We start from the raw sequence: 27,823 nt of genomic DNA on the forward strand, positions 1-27,823 counted from the left end.
GAATTGGCCAATCAGCGGCTATGATCCCAGATTGACAGCAGCCTCACCAAGCAACACAGAACTTGGGGATCACGTGACAAGTGAGTGACAATTGAGCAGTCCAATAAGATTGCACGTCCCGCCCCCATATCTTAGGCGGGTACTTCCCGCTTCTTCAAGAAGATACCGGATGTACAGGATGATGGGCAGCTCCTGCAGCCAATCAGCGGGTGCATTCGTGTTAACGCCTATAGCAGCCCGCCTTTGGAGGTCGTTTCTGGGTGGACTTCGCGTCAGGTGACTAAAGAAGATGGCGGCCCCCGCGAGCGCCGGCGGCTTCCGGGTTCCAGCGGCGGGGGCCAGAGCCGAGTCTCCCGGGAGCGGGGACCGGCCCGATGCGGGGCAGCCGGCGCCCGCCGGCGACCTGCGCAGCGTCCTGGTCACCAGCGTCCTCAGCCTGGAGCCCCTGGACCTGGACCTGTTCAGGTGCCGGCGGCGCCGCTCCCCGGGGCCCCTGGCGCGCGTGTGGCCTCCGCGCCCCCCCCGCCGCCGCCGGAGAGCGGGGAATCGCCGCGTGGCGTCTCCCCCAGGGCTTCCCCCGCGCCCCCCTGCCCCGGGGCCCCCTGGCCCCGGCCCCCCCCCCGCGCCCCCCTGCCCCGGGGCCCCCTGGCCCCGGCCCCCCCCCCGCGCCCCCCTGCCCCGGGGCCCCCTGGCCCCGGCCCCCCCCCCGCGCCCCCCTGCCCCGGGGCCCCCTGGCCCCGGCCCCCCCCCCGCGCCTCCCTGCCCCGGGGCCCCCTGGCCCCCCCCCCCCGCGCCTCCCTGCCCCGGGGCCCCCTGATCCCCCCGCCCCGGAGCCCCCCCCCCCCCGCGCGGCCGGGAAGCAGCCGGCCAGCGAGCGCGGACCGGAGAGCCGCTCCGCCTGGTCCCCCGCCGGCGGGAAACGCCACGGGGCAGTGTCCCGGGGCTGATCTCCGCCTCGTTCCTGTCCCCGCAGAGGGCGGCACTACTGGGTCCCCGCCACGCGGCGGCTCTTCGGCGGGCAGATCGTGGGCCAGGCTCTGGTGGCGGCCGCCAAGGCGGTGAGCGAGGACGTCCACGCCCACTCCCTGCACTGTTACTTCGTGCGAGCAGGTAAACGCGACCTCGGGAAGCCAGAGCGCGCTCCGGCCGGGGGATGGCGCCGGTCCAAGTGCAAGGGGCATTTCCTTGACCTTGACCGCGCTGCCCTAGCACAAAGAGCGACCTGCCTGGCCCGGAACCAGTGGCTGCTCCCGGTTAACGGTGTTTCGGTGTCGCTGACCTATGAGGGAACACGGCTCGTTTAAAGTTGCGCAAGGCTCCCCTATAACGTTGTTTGGCAGCCGGCTGTTTTGTCCACTGCTCGCAGGGAGAGCAGCCCCTTGGCGCTGGGGCCGGGGACTTGGAACCAGGGTGGGCCGGCAGCCCCCCATCAGCTCCCCTGGGTTCCCTGTTCAGCCGTCCCTCCCCCCACTGCCCTGTGCTGCTCCCCAGCCTCCCGCTTGGCGTGCAGCCCGGGGGGGGGGGGGGAAATGGGTGCTGATGTCAGGGTGTCTCCTTCCTGCTGCTCTTCTCCCCCCACTCCTACACCCCATCTCCACAGAGATGACACATGACAGGGCTCAAGAGGGAGGGAGCTTGCTGGCAGCAGCTGCTTTGTCAATTTGCTGATCCGCTTAAAAAGGCGGTGTACTTACAGTGCAGTCAGCATACTTAAAGGGGCAATGCATGTCTCTCTCTCAGACACAGACACACACACTATGTGTGGTGCTCTCACACACACAGTCCCCTCCCCCTGGCACGTTGGAAAGTGGGGGGAGTGGTGTGCTCTAGTGGGATAGCGTGGGTTCTTCATCACTGTTCAGTTTCTGCAGGGAATGTTTGCAGCCTCTGCTATGCATCTGTTGTGCCTCTTCCCTCCATTCGTGCTGCCTTGTCAGGTGTGAGGATACATTAACAACAATGTGTTAACCCTGAGGGCTCAGCTGAATGCTAGTTCATCATTTAGCAGTAAGGCATTCCCTGGGAAATATCCCCCCACTCTGACTTCACCACCTCAACCAAGCTTCACAATCACCATTGCTGTGTACAGTGTTCAATTGTTTATTTAAAACTTATACTGTGTGTGTGTATATATATATTTATTTTGTCTGGAGAAAAAAAATTCCCTGGAACCTAACCCCCCTATTTACATTAATTCTTATGGGGAAATTGGACTTGCTTAACATAGTTTTGCTTAAAGTAGCATTTTTCAGGAACATAACTACAATGTTAAGCGAGGAGTTACTGTCTGTAGCTGCAGAAACAAGACACCTATCCCCTGGGGGTCAGAGGATGAGAGAACTATTACTACATGACATAATAGTCATGTCACTTAATAAAGGACTGGAAGGTGCTCCGATACTACGGTGACAAGCACTGTATATGAACCTACCTACAATAAAAGGTTGCCTGGCTAATCTGCCAAGGATGCTTCAGGCAACACTTCACCTGGAGTCACTGTAGTGTGGTGGGGGAGGATATTGAGGTCACTAGTAGGAGCTGGTGGAGTCCCCTGGGTGTTCCGATCTGGGTGCAGTGCCCAGCTGTTGCTGGGGTAAAGTGAGGGAGCTTCTCTTGCCAGTATATGCAGAGTAAGCTGAGGTATGATACGTGATCTTCAGAGTCATCCAGGTCTGGGGCCCTTTACTGGCTGGAGGAACAGCACCTATCTGTGGCAGGTTTGGGATTTCATATTGCAAAGCACTTCTCTGCCTTGTTTTATACAGCTGTAAAATGGGTAAAGTGCCTGAGCTCAGGGGTGGTGGGAATTAGTGCACTGCTCTGTGTGTTAGTCACCCAGCAAAGCCAGTCCCCTCCAGGGACTGTGAGCCTGAAGCAGACATTGGCAGCAGCAAAGAGTCTTCATGGGAACGCCTTAGGAAACTGCTCCTCACTGAGGGATCCTTGGGTAGGAAACTCATCCAAGGCGGTATCAGCCTGGTAGCTTCCAAGGCAGCTCTGGATTCAAGTCCTGATCTTAATGCAGATGATGGGGGGCCAGGCAGAGGGTTCCTTCTTCTGTAAATGTTATCTCCTTTGAACAGCAGCTGTTAGCGCTCAGGTGCTCGGCGCTGCCCTTGGGTAGCCAGGAGTGAGATGTTGCTCTATGTCACACGGCCTTTCCCTGTTCCAGGGGATCCTACGGTGCCGGTTCTATACCAGGTGGAGCGCACACGCACAGGGAAGAGCTTCTCTGTTCGCTCAGTGAAGGCCATTCAGCATGGGAAGCCAATCCTCATCTGCCAGGCCTCCTTCCAGCAGACCCAGGAGAGCCCTGTGCAGCACCAGTTCACCATGCCCACTGTGCCACCCCCGGAGGAGCTGCTGTCTCAAGAAGAGCTAATTCAGAAATACCTGCAGTGAGTGAACGGAGAGGAAGCAGGGCAGCAGTTTCTGCCCTCATTTGTGTGTGCTGGGGAATAGTTGGGGAGAGGCAGCTCTCACAGCTTGCTAAGCAGAGTCAGCCCAGAGGGAGGAAACCCACCTCCCGAGAGATGGGTCCAGCTTCAGCAGAGGAGAGTGACCGTGTGATTGTCTGACAATGGGAAGCTCCCTGAAAGCTCTGCCAGAGCACCTCCATCCTGGGGCTGTGAGCGGACACTACCGCAGCCGATGTGGGGATTCCCCCCCCAAATCAACTTGGCTAGTGGGCTGCCCTTGTAGCCCTGACGTCACTACAGCAGCTCTTGCTGGAAATCTAGCACTAGTGTCACTGTGTTTGTTGTCTAAAGGGATCCCAATTTGGTGGAGAAATACAGGCTGGGACTCAACAAGATCCTGGCCCAGGAGGTACCGGTTGAGATCAAGCCTGTGAGCCCGTCGAAGACTTTCTGCCAGCTGTCTCAGGAGCCCAAGCAGCTACTCTGGGTTCGGGCACGAGGCTACATTGGTAAGTCCTGTGTCAAGGACTAAGTACCTGCTTCCGGCGTGCACCCCCAGGGCATCCCCTTACTTCCTCCAGGCTCCCAGAAAGACTCTGCTGCCTAGTAGGTGAGCAGGGAATGGTAGCCAAGGACTCCTGTGGCCTGTACCCAGCTCTGCCATGGACTCGTTCTGTGGCCGTGAGCAAGTTCTAGTCAACACTTGCCAGTGTCCCCCTTTGTAACGTGGGGATAATGACACTGGATTTCATCCTAAGGGCCAAGTGCTGCAATGCAATTGGTAACTGCTGCTACCTTGGGGTGGCCAGATAAGTGCCCCTTGGCAGAGGCCTCAGGCCCTTTGGCCACACAGCCAAGATGTAGGTCTGGAGCTTTACAGAGAAGCTGACTCCTGGGGGAATTCTGCACCACTGTACATGCTTCCCTGCAGAAAAATGACTTTCTGATGGGGAAGCAAAGGGAAGCCAAAAGAGCAGTCACGTGACTCCCACAGCAGTATGTTTCAAGTGCCCAGGTAAATCACTGTGGGGCAGAGGGTGAGACTAGGGAAGACCTGGCTGGTGGCGCCTACCCTGCGCCTGGCTCAGCTGCTAGTTCTGGCTGGGGAGGATGGGACTTCCTCTTTCCCTGCACGGCATCCAGGGCTAGGTCAGACCCATTCCCAGATTTCTCCCCCAGGTACAGGAAGCTCTGTAAATTCCCCCCTCTGCTTCCTGCACCTGTCGCTCCTTAGCTGCAGGGGGAGGGATCCCTGTACAAGGAGCTGCTCCCCCATCTGCCCAACACCCGTGCACCCAGACATCCTCATACCCGGACCCTCCCGCTGAGCCTCACCCACCAGCACTCAGTACCCCCGCACCCTGATGAGCCCCACTCCCCCTAGACCACCCCGACGAGCCACCCAGATTCCCACCCCACTAAGCCCCAACCAGTTGCACCTGGATCCCCCACTGCTCCTCCCACACCAACCCCCCTGCTGAGCTCTATTCCCCCCCCACCCCACATCCAGACCCCCTTGCTGAGCCCCAACTACCTTCACCTGGACTCCCCTGCAGAGTGCCATTGCATTCAAAACCCTGCGACAAGCCCCTGTGCATCCAGGTCCCCCACGGAGCCATCCACACCTGGATCCCCCCATTCACACACACTAAGCCCCTCCACACTTGGATCTGCCTTGCTGAGCCTGCCCGCCCACACCTGGAATGAAGGGGCAGGCCCGGTCAAGGCTGGGTGTAGCCTCACTGCTGAGTCCGTGCTCTGGGCTGGGGGAGCTGCCGGTGATCTCCCACCTCTTGCTCCAAAGCCTGTGATGGCCTGTGCACAGCCCCGCTGCCTCCCTAACCCAGGACAGGCCAACAGTTCGGGTGCAGCAGGGACTCACCTTTTGCAGCTGCTGGCTCATTCACTGTGCTCATCAGCTCAGTGGCCAGGTATAGTGTATAGTATACACCCCTCAGGGGAGCTGAACCCTCAGCAGCTCCACAGACGTTTCCCCAAGGCACCCGCTCTGCGAGGACGAGTGTGGCACGACCGGGCTCATCTCTGAACTCTGAGGCTGGGTTCTGGTTGCTTGGCAGGGGAGTGTGATATGAAGCTGCACTGCTGCGTGGCTGCCTACATCTCCGACTATGCCTTCCTGGGCACAGCTCTGCTCCCGCACCGGCAGCATCCTGTCAAGTTCATGGTGTCCCTCGACCACTCCATGTGGTTCCACGCCCCCTTCCGCGCTGACCACTGGATGCTGTATGAGTGTGAGAGCCCCTGGGCCGGTAAGTCCTCCCCCTGCTGCAGGTGCTGGGGAGCTGCTTGGCCACAGGGTAATGGATGCTCTCTCTCCCGGGCAGGTGGGTGCCGAGGGCTGGTGCATGGGCGGCTGTGGCGCAGGGATGGAGTCCTGGCTGTCACCTGCGCGCAGGAAGGAGTCATCAGGGTGACACAGAGCCCAGCTGAGAGCAAACTGTAGCTGGACAAGTCAGCAGCAGCCACATCCACCCCTGCTCTGGGGGTGCAGGCTGGGCAGCTGGCAGTGCTGGGCCCCCGCGCGAAGATGGGCATGACCAAGATCTGGGGCAGGAGTGGAAAGAAGCCTCAAGCCAGCAGGAGCTCCGTGCTGCTGGAAGCCTCAGCCCAGCCTGCAACTGCCCAGGGCTGCACCAGAGGGACCACGCAGTCACAGCAGCTGTGGGAATATCCGTTTTATTGACTGTTGATTAGAGCGGCCTGTCAGACACTGTCCCCTGCCTCCCTCTAATAAAGCCTCCATGGCCCACCCAGACTCAGTCCCTGCATGGCATTTAGACATCTGCTCTGGAGTAGCACCCTGCTGGGGCTATGACCTACTCAGAAGGGAGCCCCCGGGGCCTTGGAGGAGGGGCAGAGACCCAGAGGGGTATAAGGAGAGCGAGGGGCTGGAGCTCAGGCTGCAGGGCATCTCTGGCTGGGCCAGGGAAGAAAGCTGCTGCAGAGCCCTTGCAGCTTCCCTTTCTCAGTTCTCCTCCCCAGCCCCAGTGGCTCCGCTGCAGCTCCTGCTCTCGCTCTCCCTGCAGGCTGGGCAGGCTTTGAGAGGCCCCAGGGGAGCTCAGCCACTCCCCCAGTAGCCTAGCACAGTAAGGCCTGGTAGAGGGGGAGGAGGAGAAGGACTGACTGTCTTCACCTCTCAGCCAAAGCACAAGGCACGGTGGGTCCTGGGGATCTGTCCTCCCAGCCCCCGCTGCTGCCCTGGCCCCTAGGGTTGTTGCTGAAAGGCTGGAGAGCTGTCTCCTTGCAATGGGGCCAGGGGAGGGTTAATCTGAACACACTCTGGGGAGTCTCGGTCCCTTTTCCTACCAAGTCTTCAAGTATTGTTAAAAGTTCCCAAGGAGAGCCCCAGACTCTGCCTGGCGCCAGCGAATCCCTTTAGTACTGTATCAATATGGCCCAGCAGCAGCTCCCTCCCCTAAGGGAGCCAGGAGTCGACCTGGCACGAGGGAGGCTGCACGCCCAGCACTGGGGGACGGGCCATTTCACATACTTGGAGAAGCACACTTCCAAGAGAACAGGTCCCAGGACAGGCAGGTGCTGGGCCAGTCCAGGGCCGCACCCCACCCCTCTGCCAGTGTCCCGCTCTCTCCCCTGCACCGTACAGACAAAGCCCTGCCACTGCACACTCAGCCTGACCTGCAGCTCCCCCTCTACCACTCTAGGCCTAGGCTCAAGACACACCCCATCCCTGACCTACAACCGCTGCTGCTCTTCCAGTCCCCATGGACAATGCAGCCTCCTTCCTCGAGGCCCACGCTGCTCGGTCCCCGCCCAGTCCCAGTGCTGGGGGCCTGGGCGCTCAGTCCAAAGCCTCCTTGATCAAGAACTCCTTCAGGGTGGGCTGCTGCTGGAGAGCCACCCCAGTTCCTTGCAGCCCCTGCAGCCTGGCCTCCGACTGGCGCTTGTCTTTCCCCACCTTCCAGGACAGGTGGACATGCGCCTGAAGGAAGGGCTCCAGCAAGGAGTGGCTGTCTTGGGCCTCCAGGAGCTGCAGAGCCTGCTCGCAGTAGCGATGAGCCTCGCTCAGCTCGTCCAGCTCCTGGTGGCAAACCACCAGGCCAGCCAGCGTGAGGAGGAAGTGGCCCGAGTTGCAGACGCCCAGCTTGTCCTGGAGCTGGTAGGCGTTGCTCCAGGTGGCCAGGGCCTCGCGGTACATGCCGCTGCAGGTGAGGCGCTGTGCTGCCTGCAGGTCATGCAGGAAGAAGAACTCCAGGAAGTCGGAGGAGCGGCGGATCTCAGTGATGGAGTGCAGGTGGGACAGGAACTGCTCAAAGGCCCGGCTCCGCTTGGCGATGGTTTCTGCTGTGAAGTTCTTGCGTAGCCTCTTCCTGGGGAAGGAGACGCCTGCCATGTCGCAGCCAAACCGGTGACGCAGGCGCCGGTTCAGTCTCTCGAAGTCCGAGTAGCGCCGGGCAATAGCGGCCGGGGCCTTGTCAAACTGTCCGGAGCGGATCAGGTAGACGGTGTAGAGCTGTGGGAGAGCAGGGCCGTGAGCGAGAAGCAGCTGGGGTGCACAGGCTCTCCAGGATCTGCCTGCCCCCAGACTCAGCACGCGGGAGGGGAACGCTGCGGACGGCGGCGCAGCGAACCGATCGCACCCGGGTGCACGCGCTGGGGAAGGGGACAGGCAGCAGAGGCCTCCTGGTGGCTCTGCCTGGGGCAGGGAAGGGCTGGCGGGAGCAGGGGGAGGGAAGCAGGCTGGGTAAGAGCAGCAAGAGTTACCTGAGGCTCGTCTGAGCCGCCAGCGCCATCCGAGCAGCACAGGGAGAGACAGAGACAAGAATCAGCTCCAGCCCCCCCCGGTCGCCTTGCCCTCCCTCTCTGTCCAACGGGGACGGCACACTCCCAAGGGTCTTGGGACCCAAGCACTTTTCATGAGTGGCGTGCTTGGGTGGGAGGAGCAGGGGGCATCCAGCACCCACAGGATTGGGCAGCCTGTACCCCGTCTCCCACTCCAGAGTCCCAGCCTGGCCCCCGCGGCCAGTGTCACTCACCACGTATTTGGAGGAGCGCTCGCTGACAACGCTGGCGCTGGTGACCTCAAAGAGCAGGCGCTGGGGAGCCAGGCTGCTGCGCGATCTCCTCCAGAAGTCGTGGAGCTGGCGTGTCAGTAGGTTACTGCCCAGGTGCTCAGCTGGAGCAGGGCTCTGATCTGCACCGGAGACAAGCCAAGCACTCACCCCGCAGGCCAGCCACCCTGGTAAAGGGAGAGGAAGGGGGAGGGCTCGCCCCCAGTGGCCCGGGGCTCCCAGTGGCCCAGGCCCTCTCCTGCAGAGAGAGGCCTGGGGAGTGCAGGGCTCCCTGTTGGGCGCAGGCGTGGGCAGTCCATTGGCACTGGCCCCTCATGCCAGCCCACATTCTCCCATGCTGCCTTCCCAGGCACACGCTGTGGGGCCTACAACCAACTTGACGGCGGGCTGGCTGAGCCCACTGTTCATCAGGCTGGCCGGTGTGGTCTCGCTGGTTCTTCGTGCTCCCCCGGCAGCTGTTGTCTCCTCATGCACTCAGACTGGACGCTCCTTGGGGCTGCCTTTGTTCTGGGTTTATACAGCACCTAGCACGAGGGGCCCACGGCTGGGCCTCGCCAGCGCTACTGGAATAACAGAGCCTCCATCCCCACCCCAGCAGAAAAGGGTCTTGGCTGGGCCAGCACCCCCACCCCAGACCCGAGTAACGAGGGGACCCTGGCACCTGCCTCCATTCTCCATGGCTCTGGGGTTCTTGGGCAGCCCCAGCTCCCGGCTAGCGGCATCCTCCTCATTCTCCTCCTCCTCCTCCTCCTCATTACTGGTGAAGCTCAGGGTGCCGCTGAGCCGCGTGGACAGCCCGTCCGTGTCGTCCTCCAGTTCGGAGCTCTCTGGGAATTCCTCCGCCTCTGAGCCGCCTCCGCCGTGTCCCTCCTGGTCACCCTCGCCCTCTCCAGCCAGGGCATGCCGCAGCCGGTGCAGGAGGCGGGAGGCCATGGGGCTCGGCTCAGCAGCTGCAGGAGGAGAGGCTGGTCAGAAAGGGGGGCAATGAACCGGGCCTGCGTGGGAGAAGGCGCTTGCACCCAGGGGTGGGGCAGGGAGAGGTGAGACCGTGGCCAGCAGTCAGAGATGGCGGCGGGGGCCATTCTGCACCTGCCACAGTCCAGGGAGACCCCAGAGGAGGAGGGCACAGGCTGAGCAGTGGGGGGGGGGGGGCGGGATTGGAGTCAAGGCTGAGGACAGGGTTCGGGAGGGCAACAGGTGCAGGCAGGAGCTTCCAATCAGGTGCTCCAAGTGCTTTGTGGTTTTCGCTACAAACCTGCGGGGAAATGAGACCCCCAGGGCCCCGCGCCCCGCAGGACGCAGCCGCTCCCTCCGGCACAGAGCCGGCCCCAGCCCCAGGGTCGCTGCTCCCTCTCTCTGCCTTGCACCAGCCAGGGGCTGCCAGGCTGCGGGGCAGCGAGCTCGGTACCCCATGGAGGGAGCGGGGGTAACTGGGTAGAAGGAGGGGCAGCTGGGGGCCAAAGGGGAGGGGGCAGAGGCAGCTAGGGGGTTAATGGAGCATCAATGGGGGGGGCAGCTGGGGGTCAGTGGGGGCCAGGCCGCCCGCGGGAGCTGGGGGGTCAGTGGGGGCCGGGCCGGGCCGCACTATCCCGGAGCCGCTCCCCGGCCCCCGAGCTGCTCACCGGGGCCGCGGTCCGGATTGCGTTGGCCGCTCAGCCGCGGCTCCTCCTTGGATCCTCCCCGCCGCAGCTCCGCCTCCGCCCGGGAACCCGGATCCTGCCCAGCCGGGGGCTGGCTGATCCCGATCGGGCTCCCCTGTGTGCACGGCGCCTCATCTGGATCCGCCTCCGCCGCCCAATCCGGAGTTAATCCTGAGCCACACAACGGCACCCAACCAATCCGGATCCATCCCTGTCTCCCACTGGGTGCCCCGGACCCCCGTGCGCAGAGCACCCAACCGCAACAGCCTTCTCCCCCCCCGCCCCCAACCATCCAGCCAATCCAGAGTCAATTCAGATCGAACCCAGTGTGTGGAGTGCCCAGTCCGGATTCTAACTCGGTCTAGTAGGATTCTATGTCCCATGCCCAGGATCTGGATCCAGCGCCAGGGGCTCTCTACACACATCTCTAACCTGGATCAAAGTATCTTTGAGTGCCGGGAATCAGCAGGGAATCAGATCCAGCCCAGCTGGTCTGTATCCGCCCAGGGTGGGTTTATCTAAAAACTGCCCAGTGCAGGAGAGCATCCAAGAGACCCTCAGGGAGCACCACACACCAGGGGGCTCAGCCTGAGCCTGAGGGGGACCCCCCTTCCCCCCATGCGCTCCCCACAGGGACATGAGTGTTTCAGTAGTTGGCACGAGCAGCTGGCAGAGTGAGGGCAAGTGCCAGGGGTTTGGCAGACATACTGTCCTGGGGCCACAGTACAGAGACACGCTCACAGCCCCATTCCTGGGGCCCGCAGGCCTGTCCCTGTCATGGGTGAGAAGCTGCTGGCTCCCCAGGGCTCTGCGTCTCTCCAAACTGGGAAGTCAGCCACAGCCTGGGCATCCTTCCCAGCCCCAGCCTGGATCCAGCTGCTTCCCTTCCTTATTTAGAGAGATGCACCCACTCCCTCCTCGGCAGGTTTTCTTAGGAATGTCTATTAATATCAGACGGAGCCCAGCTCAGCTGCTCCCATCAGTCGGACTCCTCCCTCGGAGCTGGGCCCAGTGTGCCCCCGGGCCCTGTCCCCACTCCTGCCTCCTCGGGCCATGGGCTGCCACCCTTCAGCTGCCATCCAGGGCTGAAGGAGGCTCAGCCCTGGGGCAGCATCTACCCTAAAGCCCGAGACCCACTGCTGGTTTGAGAGGGCAGTGGAACCACAGAGGCCGTGCCGGTCTCTGCCCTGAGCAGGGCGGGGCCCTAGGCAATGAGACGGTGCAAACGGCCCCGGCTCCACTAAGCCGGCAGGGACCCATGTCAGACGCAGGTTGATTTACATCAGGGACACAACAGGAATTTGGGGGAAGCTCTGTGCCCTTCCCCAGGGCTGTATGCATGCAAAGGGGGGATGGGGAGCGGGAGCAGAGGGATGGGGATGGACTCTCGCTGATGACCCTGCTTCCAGAGTAGCACACTTGTTGATGCCCAAAGCGTCACACACCTGGGCACTGACTGTGCCAGTTCCCAGCCTTGCAGTGCCCCTGGATCATCCCCTCCGCCAGTGGCCAGCACGGACCCTTTGTGCCCCCTCTGCTCTCAGTCATGGCTGTAAACATGGCATCAACCCCAAGGTCTGGAATGGCCTAGCTGGGGCAGTCTGGGCTCCAAGCAGCCATTCCCGACCCTGGCCATTCCCATGGGCCCCCAGGGTTGGAGGGGACTGGGGTTCCACTTCTTTTGCTATTGCTGTGTTCCCAAGGACAGCACCCTTCCCTAGATGGGTGGGACACCGGATCCCCATGTAAACAAGAGAGTGACAACAGGAGAGCTCCAGAGGGCGCCAGGAATCTGAGCCGCCATGCAGGACAAGGCTACCTAGCCGGGGCTCCCAACCTCTCCTCCAGCCCCCTAGTGACTGCTCCACTCCCACAGCAAGCCTGTATATGGAGTGTCATGGGGAGACGTGCTCCTGCCCTCCCCTCTGGCCTGTGCTGCTGCCCGCTCCCAGAGAAAGGATGGGGAAGATGCTGTTTGCTGGGTGGATGAGAAAATCCAGGCCTGGCTCTTCTCCCAAGGGCTGTGCCCAGCTCCCAGGCTCAGCTGTGGAGTGGATGGGCTTGGCAAGGCCAGAAGCAAGCCAAGGATCCTGTAGTCCCATGGCATCCTCCTCCCCTCCTTGGACAGAGCCCTGGGCACTTTGCTGGCACTCCCCGGTGTGTCCATCCATGGAGCTGTGACAGCGCCTTCAGGCACGGCTCGTGCTCCAGCATACCCAGTGCTAGACAGGTGTCATGCCCGGCCCTTCGGCCACCATGCCGGGGCCTCTTGCAGCCGAGCTGGTCCCATCCCCTCTGTTGCCATGTCAGGCTTCTCAGTGCAGGGCGTTCCACTCCCCGGGTGCAGAGCCAGGAGGTTCCTGCTGCTCCTTGCGCTCTGCGGCTGGAGGCACCTTGGGGTGAGATGTTTGGAGGACAGTCAGGATGGGCTCTGGCCCCCGCCTGAGGGGCCAGTTACAGGAATGCAGGGAAGGGAGCCATGGGGTAGAGGGAGCGCTGGAGTGGGGGAAAGACAGGACGACGCAGGGACATCTGAGAACTGGGGGGTGAGGGGGATAGAAACAAGGAATAAACCCTGCCCCCCCAAATAGCTGTAGACATTGGCTGGCAGAGACCCCACATCATCTGGAAAAAGGGATAAATACGCCAAGCTGCATGGCCCGGCTGGGCTGGGAGATGAGCCAGCCATGGGACAGTGGCACCTGGGAAAGGATGGGGGGTTGAAGGCTGGGCAGGGGCAGGGTCAGAGCGTGTGGCATGGCTGCTTCCACCACTTGTGGGGCCTGGAGCTCACAGGGATTCCTCAGCTTATAGCACAAAAGCAGGAGATGTTCTCGGCCTGGGACAGGGAGCAGGACCTGTCCTATCCATCCGCCTTCCCCCATTCTACCTGCCCTGCCCCTGCCCCCCAGCTCACTCCCCTGCCCTCCCCAGCCCCGCCCCAGCCTGGGGGCCCATATGGAAGTCACCTTCTTTGCTGCGCTGAAGGCAAAAGGTCGTTCTCCCCCTCAGGCCCCCTTTTCTCGGGCAGCCGTGGGCTCTTCCTTGGCTCTTCCCAGGGAGCCAGCTGCCTCCAGCTGGGACCCTTTCCCTCCTGGGCCAGCCCACGGCAGGTGCTCAGCCGGGAGGAGCCGTGTCTCCAGTGTCCTGCCCCCTGGAGGCGTCGAATTCCTCGCCGGCTCCCTGACCTGCTCTTAATCCCCACTGCTCGGCCAATAAAGCTTTTGCTAAATTAGGTAAAATGGCCTGGGCACCAATCAGGGGCCGAGGGCTAACGGGAGGCAGCTGATAGGCTGCTGCAAGAGCGGCACCCGGTGACACCCAATGGCGTGGTGCTGGGAGGCAGGATGTTGGTTGAGGACAGTACAAATTGGGGGGCCAGGGGCGGAGGGGAAGCTCCTGGGGTCTGTGTGTTGCAGGCTGCGGTGACTCTGGTCTGTGGGCGCTGCCGGGCGACCAGTCAACATGGTAAGACCCTGTGCGGGAACAGCCTGGCAGCAGATGGCGCGGCCTGGGCTTGTGCTGGCAGAGTCTGGAGTGGGGGAGCTGGAGCCGGGCTGGACGGTGGGGGCACCTGTGCGTGGTAGAGGTGCGTTCCCCCGCTGGGAGATGGCCAGCTCAGGCGTGTGCCCATTGGAGAGGCTGGCACAGGAGCCATGGGACGGTCAGGTCCTGCAGGGCAGAGATTATGCTCCAGGAGGAGCCACTGCCTATGGGAACATGCACGCGGGCGAGAGCGCTGTGCACAGGGCGGCTCCTGATCAGAGCGTTAGCAGGGGGAAGTCGGCTGGGCTGGTTGTATGAGATCAAGGCGGATCGGGGCTACAGGGACAAGGTCCCTGCGGGTGGGGGGTGTTGGGGCATTTGGGAAAACAAAGTGATGATGTTGCGATTTGCAGAGTTTCGTCCCATACTGTCCCGCCCCCTCCCCTCCGAACGGTGCCAACCCAGGGGTGTGGAACAGGGCACGGTTACTAAGGGGCCCAGAGGGCTGGGTGAGGAATGGGCAGGGGCTGCTCCCATCTCACTCAGCTGGGAGAGGAAGCCCTGAGGCAGCCCTGTCCTAGCATCCCATCCCTTGGGGGTAGGGTAGTGCTGCACTGCGGGCAGGAGGCTGCATTTCGACTCCGAGGAAGCAGAGGTCTGGCTGGGATTCAGGAGCAGCGCTGAGCACAGCAGGCTGGCCAGTAAGCTGAGCTCTGGGTCATAAGACACCCGTCTGCAGGCCTGCAAGCTCCCACCAGCTGCCTGGGCCTGGCCCTCAAGGAGTAACTCAATCCGATTCCCAACAGGTGCGTGGGCCTGGCGTCCCGCTGGTCCCCTGAAAGGGAGCCGAGTCTCTGCTAAGAATAGCCGCGCACGTCCAGGGCTGGGAACCCCCAGCCCGCAGGTCCCACTGCAAGTGTCGATGGAGCAGCCTGGGCTAGGCTAGTGACCAGGCAGCCAGCAGAGCTGGGAGCCGGGCGCTCAGGCTCATGCCCAGCCGCAAGGCTGCTCCCCCCAGTCCCAATGACCAGAGAGGCAGAGGAGTTGGGGGGGGCAGAGGATTGTGGGGAGTGAGGGAGCTGCCCCTGGAGCTGAGCCTGGGGGCAGGTCATGGCAGGGAGGGAGCCGGGTTCCAGCAGCAGCAACTGGCCATGAGTGGCCTGTTCACGCAGGCCCCTCCCCGCGGCCTGCAGGATCTCGGGGCCAGCCGCAGAGCTCACAGGATGCTTGGCAGCCCTGCAGGGCTTGGTTGGGGACCGCCCAGGACAGTGCACAGCTGACAGGTCTGTGTAAATCCCATGTAATACGCTCACGCCTGCCTTTCCCTGGCACACGCCCGGCACCCAGGCCATGGGATGCCCATGGACCACGGTGGGCAGTGGCCTGGGTGGCAGGTGCTCTGTGGCAGGGCTCTGGGACGTGCGGCTGAGTCCAGAATTGCATGGCTCTGAGCTCAGGTGCTGGGGCTGTGCTCAGCCTTGGGGTCTGGGTCTGTGTGGCTCAGGGACCCGCCTCGCCTGCACCCTGCTGCAGAGAGGGGACAGACCCGGCAGCTCCCCCTGGCCTGCTGAGAGAAGAGGCAGCAGGGCCTGGGCTGGGGCTCTGGGTGAGCAGCTGTTCTGTTTGCCTTACAGACGACGGATCAGCAGGCGGAAGCGCGGTCCTTCCTCAGCGAGGAAATGATTGCGGGTGAGTGTAACCGAGCCCCTCTGGGCACTGGGCAGGAGGGGCTGTCAGAGCTCCCCGCAGAGAGGGGAAAGGACAGGAGCTGCTGGCCCAGGGTGACGCAGAAAGGGGACCTGTCTGCAGGACCTGCCCTCTCCTGGGAAGGGAAGAGGGCGATAGACCTGACCAGCACATCCTACTCCCAAGCCTGGGAGGGCACTGGGCTGTCTCCATGGCTCTGCCCACCCCTTGGTACCCGGAGGATGCCAGGGGCCCAGAGCCGAGCAGAGCGATGGGCACTGGGCAGAGCTGAGGATCATTCTCAGCTGCTGGGAGCTGGGCAAGCTCCCTGCTAACTCGGGCCTGTCCTGCAGAGTTCAAGGCCGCCTTCGACATGTTTGACGCGGATGGCGGCGGGGACATCAGCACCAAGGAGCTGGGCACTGTCATGCGCATGCTGGGGCAGACTCCCACCAAGGAGGAGCTGGATGCCATCATTGAGGAGGTGGATGAAGATGGTGAGCAGCATCTTCCTCTCGGAACAATCCCTGGGGAGGGGGCAGGGGCTGGCGGTTCCTGACCTCAGGGCGGCTTCTTCCCGCAGGCAGCGGCACCATCGACTTCGAAGAGTTCCTGGTCATGATGGTGCGTCAGATGAAGGAGGATGCCAAGGGCAAGTCGGAGGAGGAGCTGGCAGAGTGCTTCCGCGTCTTCGACAGGTGAGTCAGCTCCGCCGGCCTGGCTCAGAGGACGCGCGTCTCCCCCCGCACGGCTGGGGGCGGGGACCTGCAGTGACCAGCTCAGCGTGGGGGGGTCACATCACTGCCGAACTCTTCTGAGTCCCGCTGCCCCCGCAGGCTGCAGGAAGGTCCCTGGCCCAGTGGCCATTGACCAGGCTGCCTCACGCGTGGCCACAGACCCCTGTGCCCTGACTAGCGTTGCTGCCTCCCTTTCAGCCCAGGGGACGCCCGTCTCTGCCCCAAGTTCCACCTGAGCCTCAGTCATCCAGGCTCCTGCGCTGGCTGCACCAAGTGGGTCGGCTGCTAGAGCAGGGGCCAGGCCAGGGGCTCAGAGTCTCCGGCAGCCCCTGCTCTCCGCCTGCCCGGCCAGCCCTGCTCAGAGCCGCATGCCCTGCCCCACAGGAACACGGACGGGTACATCGATGCCGAGGAGCTGGCCGAGCTCTTCCGATCCTCTGGCGAGAGCGTGACTGAGGAGGAGATTGAGGAGCTCATGAAAGATGGGGACAAAAACAATGACGGACGCATCGACTTTGATGGTGAGGCCCAGGGCTCCCTCACCAAGGCTTTGTGGGGCTGCCCAGAGCAGCTCTCATGCCCCCACCCTTGGCTGGGCTCCTCCCTTCCCCAGCCCACCTTGAGCCCAGCAGATCTGTGCTCAGAGCTCTCCTAAGCCCCAAGTGCTCCACCTTCCCAGCCTCTCCACTGAGCTGAGGGATGCCCCCGCGTACAGAAGGGCCACAGCTGGGTGTGGGCGCCAGGGTACCCTGATAGCCCGATGCCAGTGAGCGTTGTGCTGCATTACGGGCATGCTGCACCCCCCATCCCCAACCCAGCCCCTGAGCTCCCCGCACCCACTCCCCAGTGCTGACCCGGTGTCTGGCTGCTTGTGCCTGCAGAGTTCCTGAAGATGATGGAAGGTGTGCAGTAAAGGATGGACATTCCTGCAAGCCAGACCCTGCTTCCAGCCCTGCTCCATCACCGCACAGCAAAGCCAAGCCCACTCTGGGAGCAGCCTCCAGCCAGAGCACCTGGTCTCCCCTGCCCCGCGAAGCGCTCGCTTTGTACAGTTCCACTGTTCCCCGAGACCAGCTCCCTTGTGGCCATGCCCTGGGGCTGGTGGGTTGTGGACTCACCTCTCACATGGCTGGAAAGAGCCTTTCCCCCATCTGTAAACGCTGTGTATAGTACTGAAGCCTCATTAAAAGGGTCAAAGGTTTGAACCTGCTCGAGCCTGGATTCTAGCTGGTTCTGATATGGGGAGTGGAGCGGGCAGGGGACCCTCTGGCCAGAGACCCCAGCCCAGGCACCCCGGGAGGAGTCTGCAGGAAGCAGGTGGGGGGATGTGAGGTCCCCCCAGGGGCATGACACTGGCGTTGGGGCAGGGTGGGGGGACCACTGCCAGTGCCTGGGGTGGGTATCACCACGTGTGGCCGGTGCAGCCCTGCTCACAGCACTTGGTAACTGCTCGTAGCAGCACCTGGCGCCCCACTCAACAAGCAGGGCCATTGTGCCCCACACTGCTGCCATCCGCTGACGAGCGGCGCCTGCCCCCCCATGCTCGCAGCCTGGGTTAGTGCCAGGCAGGCGGGGCTCATGCAGGCAAGCACGGGGCGCAGCTGGGCCTCCAGTGCATGCAGGGAGCAGCTGGGCTCAGGTCGACTGGGCGCGGCCAGGGGGCTGCACTCTGGGCTGCCTTTCCCACATGGCCGCTGGGGACCAGGCCAGCAGTGAGCTCAGATTTTCCGCAGGGGAGGAGCTCACTCGCTGGCAGCTTTGCATCTCAGCACAGGGGCTGCGGTGCAGGAACCAAGCGGCCACCCAGGCCCTCCCTTGTGGGGCTGCAGGGGCAGCCGGAGGGGGCAGGGCCCGGGACCAGGGCACCACTGAGGAATCCCTTTACCTCAGGGAAGGGCTGGCCCACAGGGCACGGCTGGCCCACAGGGCGCAGGGGCTGGGAACATGGGGGTGCTCTTATTCTGGGGGGGCTGAGTCACACTGAGCCCCTCCAAGCCAGGAACCTCGGCAGCCATCACCAGCCTGGCGTGGCAGAGAGGCTGCACAGTGACCCCATGCCAGCGCCCCCTCTGCTCTCCCTTACAGGAACCGCTTCTGCTCCAGTCACCAGAGCGATCACAGCTCGGGCTGCCGGCCCCACCCCAACGGGTCCTGGGCCAGCCCCTGCATTGCAGGGCCACATGCATGGCCCCGGGGGACTGCCTCCCCCATGGAGGGGCTTCGTGCTTTAGAGGATCACTTTCAAGCAGCCCCTAAATCATTCAGGGTGGGGAGGGAGACAGCCAGACTAGGGCAGGCCTTGGGCCGGGGGGCAGGGCCTGTCGTCACCCCCTGCTGCCCATGGCTAGGCCCCCCCAACCTGTCAGCAGGTGGGATCCCACAGCCGGGGAGCCGCAAGCACAGGCCACGGCAGCTCCTCGCCACGGCAGCCGGAGACAGGGTCCCATCTAGGAGGAAGATGAAACTTTGGGAGCCTCACAGGCCAGGACTCCCCCCCCCGCCCAGCCCCCCCACCAGGCCTCATGGGTTAAACCCACCCCCAGAAAACAGCGAGGCAGCGCCATGCCCAGTGGCGCCTCTCGCCTGCCTAGACCTGCCGCAGCTCCCCTGGGACCCCTGAGCCCGCCCCTGACAGTCTGCCTCAGGCTCAGCCTGGCCAGCCAGAGGAGACTCCAGCAGCGGGGAGCGAGGGCGCTGCTCCCGGGACCGGGAAGCCGAGGGGCTGGGGTGCAGCGGCTCCGACAGCCAGAGTTTGCAGGGCTGGCTCAGGCCTGTCCCCCAGGGAACTGCATTGCATTGCGGTGACAGGACTGGAGCAGGGAGGCGCTGCTGGCGGGGGGAGAGTCCGGCTCCTCCAGGGAGTGCACAGTGAACAGCTCGGCACAGGCCACCTTCCCACTTGGTCCCTGCCTCTCGGAGAACAGCTGGAGCCGACGAGGGGTCCTGCATCACAGGCAACAGCAGCCCCCAGCCTGCACGAGGCCCCTGAGAGCCCTTTGTGGCTCAGCCCACCAGCTACACCCAGGCGCGGAGGCCCCGGCACCGGCCTGCTGTGCAGCCCGACCCACTGGCTGGTGCCGCTTCCCCACCCACCAGCAGGCGCTGGAGCAAGCGAGGCCCAGCTGAGGCCCTGGGGGAGCAGGTCCTGGCTGGGCTGCATGCGGGCGCTGGAGAGGGACCACCCAGCAGCAAGGTCCTTGCCCTGGCAGATGTCCCACGCGCCTGACTCCCACAGCGTGGGGGAGGTGAGGGGGGCGTGTGCAGCCACCCACACCTCCCTGAGCAAAGTCATCGTGTGGCACAACCAGCTGGCGCTGCAGCTGGGGGGCACGTCGGACTCGCCCCAGCTGCGGGATGAGCTGCAGGAGCGGAGCAAGGAGGCGCACGAGCTCAGCAAGGGTAAGGAACTGAGCCCAGCCCGTTATCACCTGGGGACTGCCTGCCAGGAGCAGGGCAAGAGAGGAGGGGAGATGCCAGGCTGCCCCGCCTGTGGCTGCCCCGTCCCATGGAGCAGCTCAGGAGGCACGGCCAATGATCCCAGCTGAAGGGCAGCACAAAGACAGAGCAGCCTCCAGCCCAGCCCCTGGGTGCTCGCTGCACAGGGGCTGTGCGCTGGGCACCTGCTCTTCCCCAGGCCTGGGGCTACAGCGCTCAGACAGCTTGGGCTGGTCTAGCAAAGAGCATAGACCACCCTGCCTGTGGCCAGCTCCTGCTTTCCTCTGCATTCAAATGGGAGCCCGCTCCCCATGTCCGCCTCCCTCTCGTCCTGCATCTTCTGCCCCAGAGCCAGGCCGGTCACATAGCAGCAGCAGTGGGCAGTTCTGAGAGCTAATGCTTGCATCCCCCACCAGTGCCTTGTCCCCATGGAGAGTAACAGCCAGCTAGCATTGCCATGTAACGGACCTACTGAGCTCAGGTGGTAGAGGCTTGAGCTGTGGCATTGAGACCAGAGCTCACCCCTCTGTGAGCCATGGGGAGGTTGCTTGTTACCCCTCAGAGAGTTACTCTTTAACCTCCTCCCACTGCCCCCCACCCCATTAGAGTTGGTGGCTGGGGGTTTCCTTCTAGTAACAGAGGGCAGAGTTTGCACCTGCAAGGATGTGCATGGGACCACACCCCTAGGTGAGAACATGCCATGCAGATGTCTTGGGCATGCCCACTGGACAAGCACACTGGACAAGCACACAGCTCGCACTCAGTGCTCACAGTTTGGCCCTCTATCACCAGGATATTTCATCACAGCTGGCTCCTTGCTAGGACAGCTGTTCAATTACCTTCCACTCGAGCCCATCCAGTGCTTTGCTCTGCTGGCTTCCCTCCCAGGGATGGTAACACTGAATGCACATCTCCCTGCAGGCCTGCGGAACATGCTCCTAGCTGGGCTGCAGCAGCCGCTGGCCAGCCCAGAGGAGCGGCAGGAGCTGGAGAGGCTGTGGGTGCTGTCCCTGTCAGCTCTGGAGCAATTCCACCAAGACCTCTGCAGAGCCCATCATCTCTGCCAACTCTTCCCCCTGCAGGGGTGGGGGGTGCAGCTGCTGAGCACTGGAGTCACAGGGAAGACCACAGATGGAGGGCACAAGCCCTGGAGGAGGCCAAGCCGCAAGGGCACCAGGAGCACAGAGCAGCTGGGAGCTGCCCCCAGCCTGGAGGAGCAGATTGAGCATGTGGGGGCCATGCTGCTGGAGATGGAGACCAGAGTCAATGTCCCTGTCTGGACAGTGGAGGCCACAGAAGAGACTGGGCCTGAGAGCAGCTTGGCCTTTGAGGCAGAGGGGTCATGCAGCGAGAGGCAGGCTGCAGAGGTGGCAGGTGGCCTAGGGTGCTGTGGGCAGTGTCAGGACTGGCCTGCACTCTGCTGCACATTGTCATGACCATCTACCCATGCCAAGGGGCAGGAGAAAACCCAGAACAAGGACCCTTGGCCATAGCAGCTGAGAGAGAAAATTCCTTGGAGCACACAGAGCCCCACAGGGAGAACCAGGAAGAGGGCTCTGGCTTGGGGTAGGAACAAGTTGGCTGAGGGCACCCCTGCCAGCAGGGCAGACAACTCAGTGAACACGTGGGACAGCGCTGGCAAGCTGGGTGAGCACTGCAGGCCGAGGGAACGGGTAGTTAAGAGGAGCCATCGCAGAGGAGACCATGGGGGGGATTAATAAACGCCATTGTTCTCCCACTTGTGTTCATTCCTGTAGAGCCTGCAAAATGCCCCTCCCCTAGGGAACCATTTCCACCCCCACAGCAGTGGCGGTGATGGAGGTCACAGAGATCTGTGCTTGGAATCTCCATCTGCTGGGGCGACGGGCCCCAGGCAGTGGGAGATCAGCAGCTGAGAGCTCTTGGTTCAAAATGCCCTGGGCTCAGTTCCTGCTGCGGCATGGCAGCCAAGCCAGAGGGGGTCACTGTGACCCAAGACACCATGCGGCTAAATGCAAGTACTACGATCTGTGCAAAACCAAAGTTAAAAAACGAGAGTTTATTTATACAGTAACCGTGGGTTCCACCTGCAGAATTAATTTAAAACAGCTTATGATACAGAGTCCTGTACAGAGCAGCCAGAGGACAGTTCCAGAGAGCAGACAGGGACGGACAGACAAACAGCTGTGGCTCAGGCAAGCGTCAGGTCTCCTGGCTCTTCGCCTGCCTTGCGTATGTTTCCTGCAGGTATTTCTTGAAGGCTAGGGAGGGAGGGGAGAGCTGTTGGAGAGGGGCAGACTCTGGGACCACAGGGGCTCACCCTGGGCTTTTTTGTAGCTCCTGCAGCTGGTGAGAGGAAGTCACCCTGTGACAGGCTAGGAAGGAAGACATCCTCCTCTACTAGGCCAGGGCACAGCAATGAAGCCAGGCTGAGCGAGTGGCCAAGTCCAAGGCCCCCCATCAGGTACAGTCCCTGGGGAGGGTGATTATTACCCAAACAGGTCTGAAGGCAGCTGTCCTCCCCTCCATGCCCAGGTGCTGGAGGGCAGCTGTAACCCTGTGCTGGGCCTGCAGGCAGCTCAGCCAGGAGTAGCCCAGAGCCATAGTGCCTAATGGACCCCAACAGGAGACACTCACCTGCTTGGTTCTTCCAGAGTTCGGCCGCATGTGTGTTCAGGGGGCTCTCAATGTTCGGCTCTGAGGATTGGGAGACGGGATTGGGAGGTCAGTGTGAGGACAGAGGAGGCTGCCTGTTTCTTACACAGCAACACGCCCACCCCACTCCTTAAGAATGGCCCTACTGGGTCGGACCAAGGGTCCATCTAGCCCAGTATCCTGTCTGCTGATAGTGGCCAATGCCAAGTGCCCCAGAGAGAATGAACAGAACAGGGAATCATCAAGTGATCCATACCCAGCTTCTGGCAAACAGAGGCTAGGGACACCATTCCTGCCCATGCTGGCTAATGGCCATTGACGGACCTATCCTCCCTGAATTTATCTAGTTCTTTTTTGAACACTGTCATGGTCTTGGCCTTCACAACATCCTCTGGCAAGGAGTTCCACAGGTTGACTGTGCGTTGTGTGAAGACATATTTCCTTGTGTTTAAACCTGCTGCCTGTTAATTTCATTTGGTGACCCCTAGTTCTTGTGTTATGAGTAACACTTCCTTATCTACTGTCTCTGCACCACTCATGATTTTATAGACCTCAATCAGATCCCCCCTTAGCCGTCTCTTTTCCAAGCTGAAAAGTCCCGGTCTTATTAATCTCTCCTCATACAGAAGCCATTTCATACCCCACATAATTTGTTGCCGTTTTTTGGACCTTTTCCAATTCCAATATCTTTTTTTTTTTTTTGAGACAGGGCGACCACATCTGCACGCAGTATTCATGGTGTGGGCGTTCCATGGATTTATTTATATAGCAGCAACATGATATTCTCTCTTATATCTATTTTTTTTTGATGGCTGCTGCACATTGAGTGGATGTTTTCAGAGAACTATCCACACTGACTCCAAGTCCTCTTTCCTGAGTGTCAACAGCTAATTTAGACCCCTTCATTTTATAGGTATACTTGGGATGATGTTTTCCAATTTGCATTACTTTGCATTTATCAACATTGAAGTTCACCTGCCATTTTGTTGCCCAGTCACCCAGTTTTGAGAGATCCTCTTGTAGCTCTTTGCAGTCTGCCTGGGTTTTAACTATCTGCAAATTTTGCCATCTCTCTGTTTACCCCTTTTTCCAAGATCATTTAGGAGTATGTTGAATAGGACTGGCCCCAGAACAGATCCCTGGGGGACACCACTATTTACCTCTCGCCATTCTGAAAACTGACCATTTATACCTACCCTTTGTTTCCTATCTTTCAACCAGTTAGCAATCCAGGAGAGCACCTTTCCTCTTATCCTGTGGCAGCTCACTTTGCATAAGAGCCTTTGGTGAGGGACCTTGTCAAAGGCTTTCTGAAAATCTAACTACACTACATGCACTGGATCCCCTTGGTCCACATGCTTGTTGACCCCCTCAAAGAATTCTAGTAGATTGGTGAGGCATGATTTCCCTTTATTAAAACCATGTTGACTCTTTCTCAACAAATTATGTTCATCAATGTATCTGACAATATTATTCTTTATTATAGTTTCAACCAGTTTGCCAGGTACTGAACTCAGGTTTACAGGCCTGTAACTGCCACGATCACCTCTGGAGCCCTTTTTAAAAACTGGCGTCACACTATCTATCCTCCAGTCATATGGTACAGAAGCCGATTTAAATGATAGGTTACAGACTAGTTAGTAAATGTGAAACTGCAGAACTGAGTTCCTTCAGAACTCTTGGGGGAATACCATCTGGTCCTGGCGACTTATTGCTGTTTAATTTATCAATTTGTTCCCAAACCTCCACTAATGATACCTCAAATCTGGGACAGTTCCTCAGATCCGTCACCTAAAAAGAACGGCTCAGGTTTGGGAATCTCCCTCACATCCTCAGCCGTGAAGATTGATGCAAAGAATTCATTTAGTTTCTCCTCAATGGCCTTATCGTCCTTGAGTGCTCCTTTAGCACCTCGATTGTCCAGTGGCCCCACTGGTTGTTTAGCATCTGGTCACATGCTCCCCCCCTCCCCCTGATGCTCTGCTCCATTCAACACCCTGTGCCCTCCTCCCCTAGCTCACACCCCAGCCTGCTTGCTGTCAGCTGTAGCTGTCATTCTATTTGTATCATGGTAGCGCCTAGAAGCCCCAGCCACGGACAAAGCCCCAATCACACCCGGCCTTGTACAAACCTAACAAAAGCACTGTCCCTGCCCCAGCAAGCCGAGCTGACGGTCCCAGTATTGGATGAGACAACGGACGGGGACGCAAGGAAATGATGAAGCAATACTGGTCAGTGTGATGGGCTGTAGTCACAGCCCACCTGTGGGCTAATCACTTGGAGGCAAGAACATGCTTTGGGCAAGCAAGGGGAGTGAGGAGAGCGAGAGGAGACTGCAGTGGGAAAGGGGAAGCCCAGGAACTCAGAGCTGCAGGACACCATGGGGCAATCCCCAGGCAGCCTCACCTCCCAGCAGGCTCTGAATGGACAGCAGGATTGTCCGGACGTCGTAGAGCGCAGACCACTTGTCCTTGAGGATGTCCAGGCAGATGTTGCCCTGCGTGTCCACGTTGGGGTGGTAGCAGGGGGTGAGGAACTTGACAGTGGGGGCATTGTAGGGATAGCCATCGGGAAACTCCAGGGAAAGCTTATACCTCAAGTCCTCGTACACCTGGGGGAGGGAGGAAATAGAGAGTTAGCAGGACGGACCCAGGCCCCTCCGTGCCTCAGGGAGGCCAGGCAGACCCCTGGGGCCCCACTGCACAGCACAGAGAGGCGGGGCCATAGGGCAGGCTCGCTTGTCCCCCCTCAGCCCCCGCAGGCTCACCGTCCCAGCGGCGCCGTCGATGGTCCCGATCCATCTGAAGAGATTGTCCGACTCGGGGAAGGCGGAGATCCCTTTGTCGCCGGCCATCTGAGCAGAGACGGGACAACGGTCAGGAGCGAACGCCCCGGCGACACTGCCCCCCCCGCCGCAGCCCCCCCGGCGGGCCGGGGTCCGCCCCGCAGGACCCGGCCCAGGCCAGCCCCGGCCCAGCTGAACCCTGCTGGGCCCGGGGTCCGGTCGGGCCGCAGCGCCGCCTACTCACCATCAGCGCCATCAGCTCCTGCTGCAGCCTGCGGGGACAGAGGGACATGGGCGGTGAGGCGTGGCCCGCAGCCCCCCCGCGCCCAGGCCCGGCTCCCCCGCCCCCCCAGCGCCCTCCGCCCAACCGGCCCCCCCGCGCCCAGGCCCGGCTCCCCCGCGCCCCAGCGCCCTCCGCCCAACCGGCCCCCCCCGCGCCCAGGCCCGGCTCCCCCGCCCCCCAGCGCCCTCCGCCCAACCGGCCCCCCCGCGCCCAGGCCCGGCTCCCCCGCCCCCCAGCGCCCTCCGCCCAACCGGCCCCCCCGCGCCCAGGCCCGGCTCCCCCGCCCCCCAGCGCCCTCCGCCCAACCGGCCCCTCCGCGCCCAGGCCCGGCTCCCCTGCCCCCCAGCGCCCTCCGCCCAACCGGCCCCCCCGCGCCCAGGCCCGGCTCCCCCGCCCCCCAGCGCCCTCCGCCCAACCGGCCCCCCCGCGCCCAGGCCCGGCTCCCCCGCCCCCCAGCGCCCTCCGCCCAACCGGCCCCCCCGCGCCCAGGCCCGGCTCCCCTGCCCCCCAGCGCCCTCCGCCCAACCGGCCCCCCCGCGCCCAGGCCCGGCTCCCCTGCCCCCCAGCGCCCTCCGCCCAACCATTCCCCCTGTGTCCAAGCCCAGCCCCCCCGCCCCCCAGCGCCCTCCGCCCAACCGGCCCCCCTGTGTCCAAGCCCAGCCCCCCCGCCCAACCGGCCCCCCCGCGCCCAGGCCCGGCTCCCCTGCCCCCCAGCGCCCTCCGCCCAACCATTCCCCCTGTGTCCAGGCCCAGGCCCAGCCCCCCCGCGCCCTCCGCCCAACCCCAACCGGCCCCCCAGCGCCCAGGCCCGGCTCCCCCGCGCCCTCCGCCCAACCAGCCCCCCTGTGTCCAGGCCCCCCCGCGCCCTCCGCCCAACCGGCCCCCCTGTGTCCAGGCCCAGCCCCCCCCGCGCCCTCCGCCCAACCGGCCCCCCTGTGTCCAGGCCCAGCCCCCCCCGCGCCCTCCGCCCAACCGGCCCCCCTGTGTCCAGGCCCAGCCCCCCCGCGCCCTCCGCCCAACCCCAACCGGCCCCCCCGCGCCCAGGCCCGGCTCCCCCACCCCCCAGCGCCCTCCGCCCAACCGGCCCCCCAGCGCTCTCCGCCCAACCATTCCCCCTGTGTCCAGGCCCCCCCGCGCCCTCCGCCCAACCGGCCCCCCTGTGTCCAGGCCCCCCCGCGCCCTCCGCCCAACCGGCCCCCCTGTGTCCAGGCCCCCCCGCGCCCTCCGCCCAACCGGCCCCCCTGTGTCCAGGCCCCCCAGCGCCCTCCGCCCAACCGGCCCCCCTGTGTCCAGGCCCCCCAGCGCCCTCCGCCCAACCGGCCCCCCCGCGCCCTCCACCCAACCGGCCCCCCTGTGTCCAGGCCCCCCAGCGCCCTCCGCCCAACCGGCCCCCCAGTGTCCAGGCCCCCCCGCGCCCTCCGCCCAACCGGCCCCCCTGTGTCCAGGCCCCCCCGCGCCCTCCGCCCAACCGGCCCCCCTGTGTCCAGGCCCCCCCGCGCCCTCCGCCCAACCGGCCCCCCCGTGTCCAGGCCCCCCCGCGCCCTCCGCCCAACCGGCCCCCCCGTGTCCAGGCCCCCCCGCGCCCTCCGCCCAACCGGCCCCCCCGTGTCCAGGCCCCCCCGCGCCCTCCGCCCAACCGGCCCCCCCGCGCCCTCCACCCAACCGGCCCCCCTGTGTCCAGGCCCCCCAGCGCCCTCCGCCCAACCGGCCCCCCAGTGTCCAGGCCCGGCCCCCCAACCGGCCCCCCCGTGTCCAGGCCCCGCGCCCAGGCCCGGCCCCCCAACCGGCCCCCCCGCGCCCTCCGCCCAACCATTCCCCCTGTGTCCAGGCCCCCCCGCGCCCTCCGCCCAACCATTCCCCCTGTGTCCAGGCCCGCGCCCGGCGGCCCCCGCTCACCGCTTCCCCACGGAGCCGCGGGCCGCGCTGCTGCCGGGCTCGGCCCCCTTGCGGGCGGCGCTGGGGCGGGCGGCGGGGTCCGCGTTCTGCGAGGCCATCGCGGCGCTACTTCGCCCCGCCCGCGCTCCCGCGGCCGCTCGCTCCCGCGCCGGCGTTTGAAACGAACGCCCGGCCCCTCCGCCAATCAGCGGCCCGTTTGGTTTCGATCCAGCCAATCGCGGCTCGTCGGGCACGGGGGCGGCCGGGCAACCGGCCTCCCGCCCGATGGGCCCCAGGATTGGCCCCCCAGGATTGGCCCGAGGCAGCGTCAGTTACCCGGGATTGGCCGTGACGCGAAGGGCGGCGGCGAGGCCGAGAGGGCGGGGCAGGGCCCTTAAAGGGCCAGTGACCCGCGGGGCGGCAGCGCCGCTCCCCTCCCGGCCGGGGCTGGCGGGCGGGGCAGGCCGCCGGGAGAGGGGCAGGCCGGCCCCCCGCCCCAGCCAGGGCGCCCCGACTCCCGCCCTTGCCGCGGGCCCCCGGCGCAGGGCCGATCCCTCCCGCACCACCGGGCCGGCTGCGGCCAAAGCACGGAGGACCGGGGCAGCCTGGACTAATCAGCCACGGGGGCAGCGCCTGAAGAACCTTCTCCAGGAGGAGCCGCTTGCCCGCCCTCTTCCCCAGCTCCTGGCCCAAGAAGGGGGAGAAACTCTCCTTCGCTCACGGGCCCTGGATAAGGAACCAACAGCTCCCTCTCCCTCCTTCCCACGCAGCTATCCCCCACCCCGGCCCGGT

At 63.3% G+C, this 27,823-nt stretch overlaps 5 protein-coding genes across 5 annotated transcripts; 3 read left to right on the forward strand and 2 right to left on the reverse strand.

Moving 5' to 3' along the window:
• The first annotated feature begins 288 nt into the window (after positions 1–288).
• Positions 289–6,195, forward strand: ACOT8 (acyl-CoA thioesterase 8). Its single transcript, XM_077832195.1, has 6 exons — positions 289–465; positions 974–1,110; positions 3,173–3,398; positions 3,771–3,928; positions 5,498–5,689; positions 5,765–6,195. The coding sequence occupies exons 1-6, from the start codon at positions 290–292 to the stop codon at positions 5,881–5,883; spliced, it is 1,008 nt and encodes a 335-aa protein (XP_077688321.1). The 5' UTR covers position 289; the 3' UTR covers positions 5,884–6,195.
• Positions 6,196–6,295: 100 nt separating this feature from the next.
• Positions 6,296–10,136, reverse strand: SNX21 (sorting nexin family member 21). The gene is made up of 4 exons (XM_077832193.1): positions 10,093–10,136; positions 9,136–9,420; positions 8,435–8,592; positions 6,296–7,911 (listed from the first exon to the last, which is right to left on the reverse strand). The coding sequence occupies exons 2-4, from the start codon at positions 9,401–9,403 to the stop codon at positions 7,240–7,242; spliced, it is 1,098 nt and encodes a 365-aa protein (XP_077688319.1). The 5' UTR covers positions 9,404–9,420; positions 10,093–10,136; the 3' UTR covers positions 6,296–7,239.
• Positions 10,137–15,237: 5,101 nt separating this feature from the next.
• On the forward strand, positions 15,238–17,084 carry TNNC2 (troponin C2, fast skeletal type). The gene is made up of 5 exons (XM_077831985.1): positions 15,238–15,285; positions 15,636–15,779; positions 15,866–15,980; positions 16,404–16,540; positions 16,901–17,084. Exons 1-5 carry the CDS (start codon positions 15,276–15,278, stop codon positions 16,930–16,932), a joined length of 438 nt encoding a protein of 145 aa, XP_077688111.1. The 5' UTR covers positions 15,238–15,275; the 3' UTR covers positions 16,933–17,084.
• A 2,093-nt stretch (positions 17,085–19,177) lies between these two features.
• LOC144273769 (regulator of G-protein signaling 9-binding protein-like) lies at positions 19,178–20,890 on the forward strand. The gene is made up of 2 exons (XM_077832469.1): positions 19,178–19,418; positions 20,376–20,890. Exons 1-2 carry the CDS (start codon positions 19,178–19,180, stop codon positions 20,888–20,890), a joined length of 756 nt encoding a protein of 251 aa, XP_077688595.1.
• A 601-nt stretch (positions 20,891–21,491) lies between these two features.
• Positions 21,492–27,321, reverse strand: UBE2C (ubiquitin conjugating enzyme E2 C). The gene is made up of 6 exons (XM_077831965.1): positions 27,053–27,321; positions 25,118–25,145; positions 24,856–24,942; positions 24,495–24,699; positions 22,071–22,130; positions 21,492–21,694 (listed from the first exon to the last, which is right to left on the reverse strand). Exons 1-6 carry the CDS (start codon positions 27,148–27,150, stop codon positions 21,636–21,638), a joined length of 537 nt encoding a protein of 178 aa, XP_077688091.1. The 5' UTR covers positions 27,151–27,321; the 3' UTR covers positions 21,492–21,635.
• Between the last annotated feature and the right edge of the window lie 502 nt (positions 27,322–27,823).

The sequence above is a fragment of the Eretmochelys imbricata genome, chromosome 13, assembly GCF_965152235.1.
Source record: "Eretmochelys imbricata isolate rEreImb1 chromosome 13, rEreImb1.hap1, whole genome shotgun sequence".
Lineage (NCBI taxonomy): Eukaryota > Metazoa > Chordata > Testudines > Cheloniidae > Eretmochelys > Eretmochelys imbricata.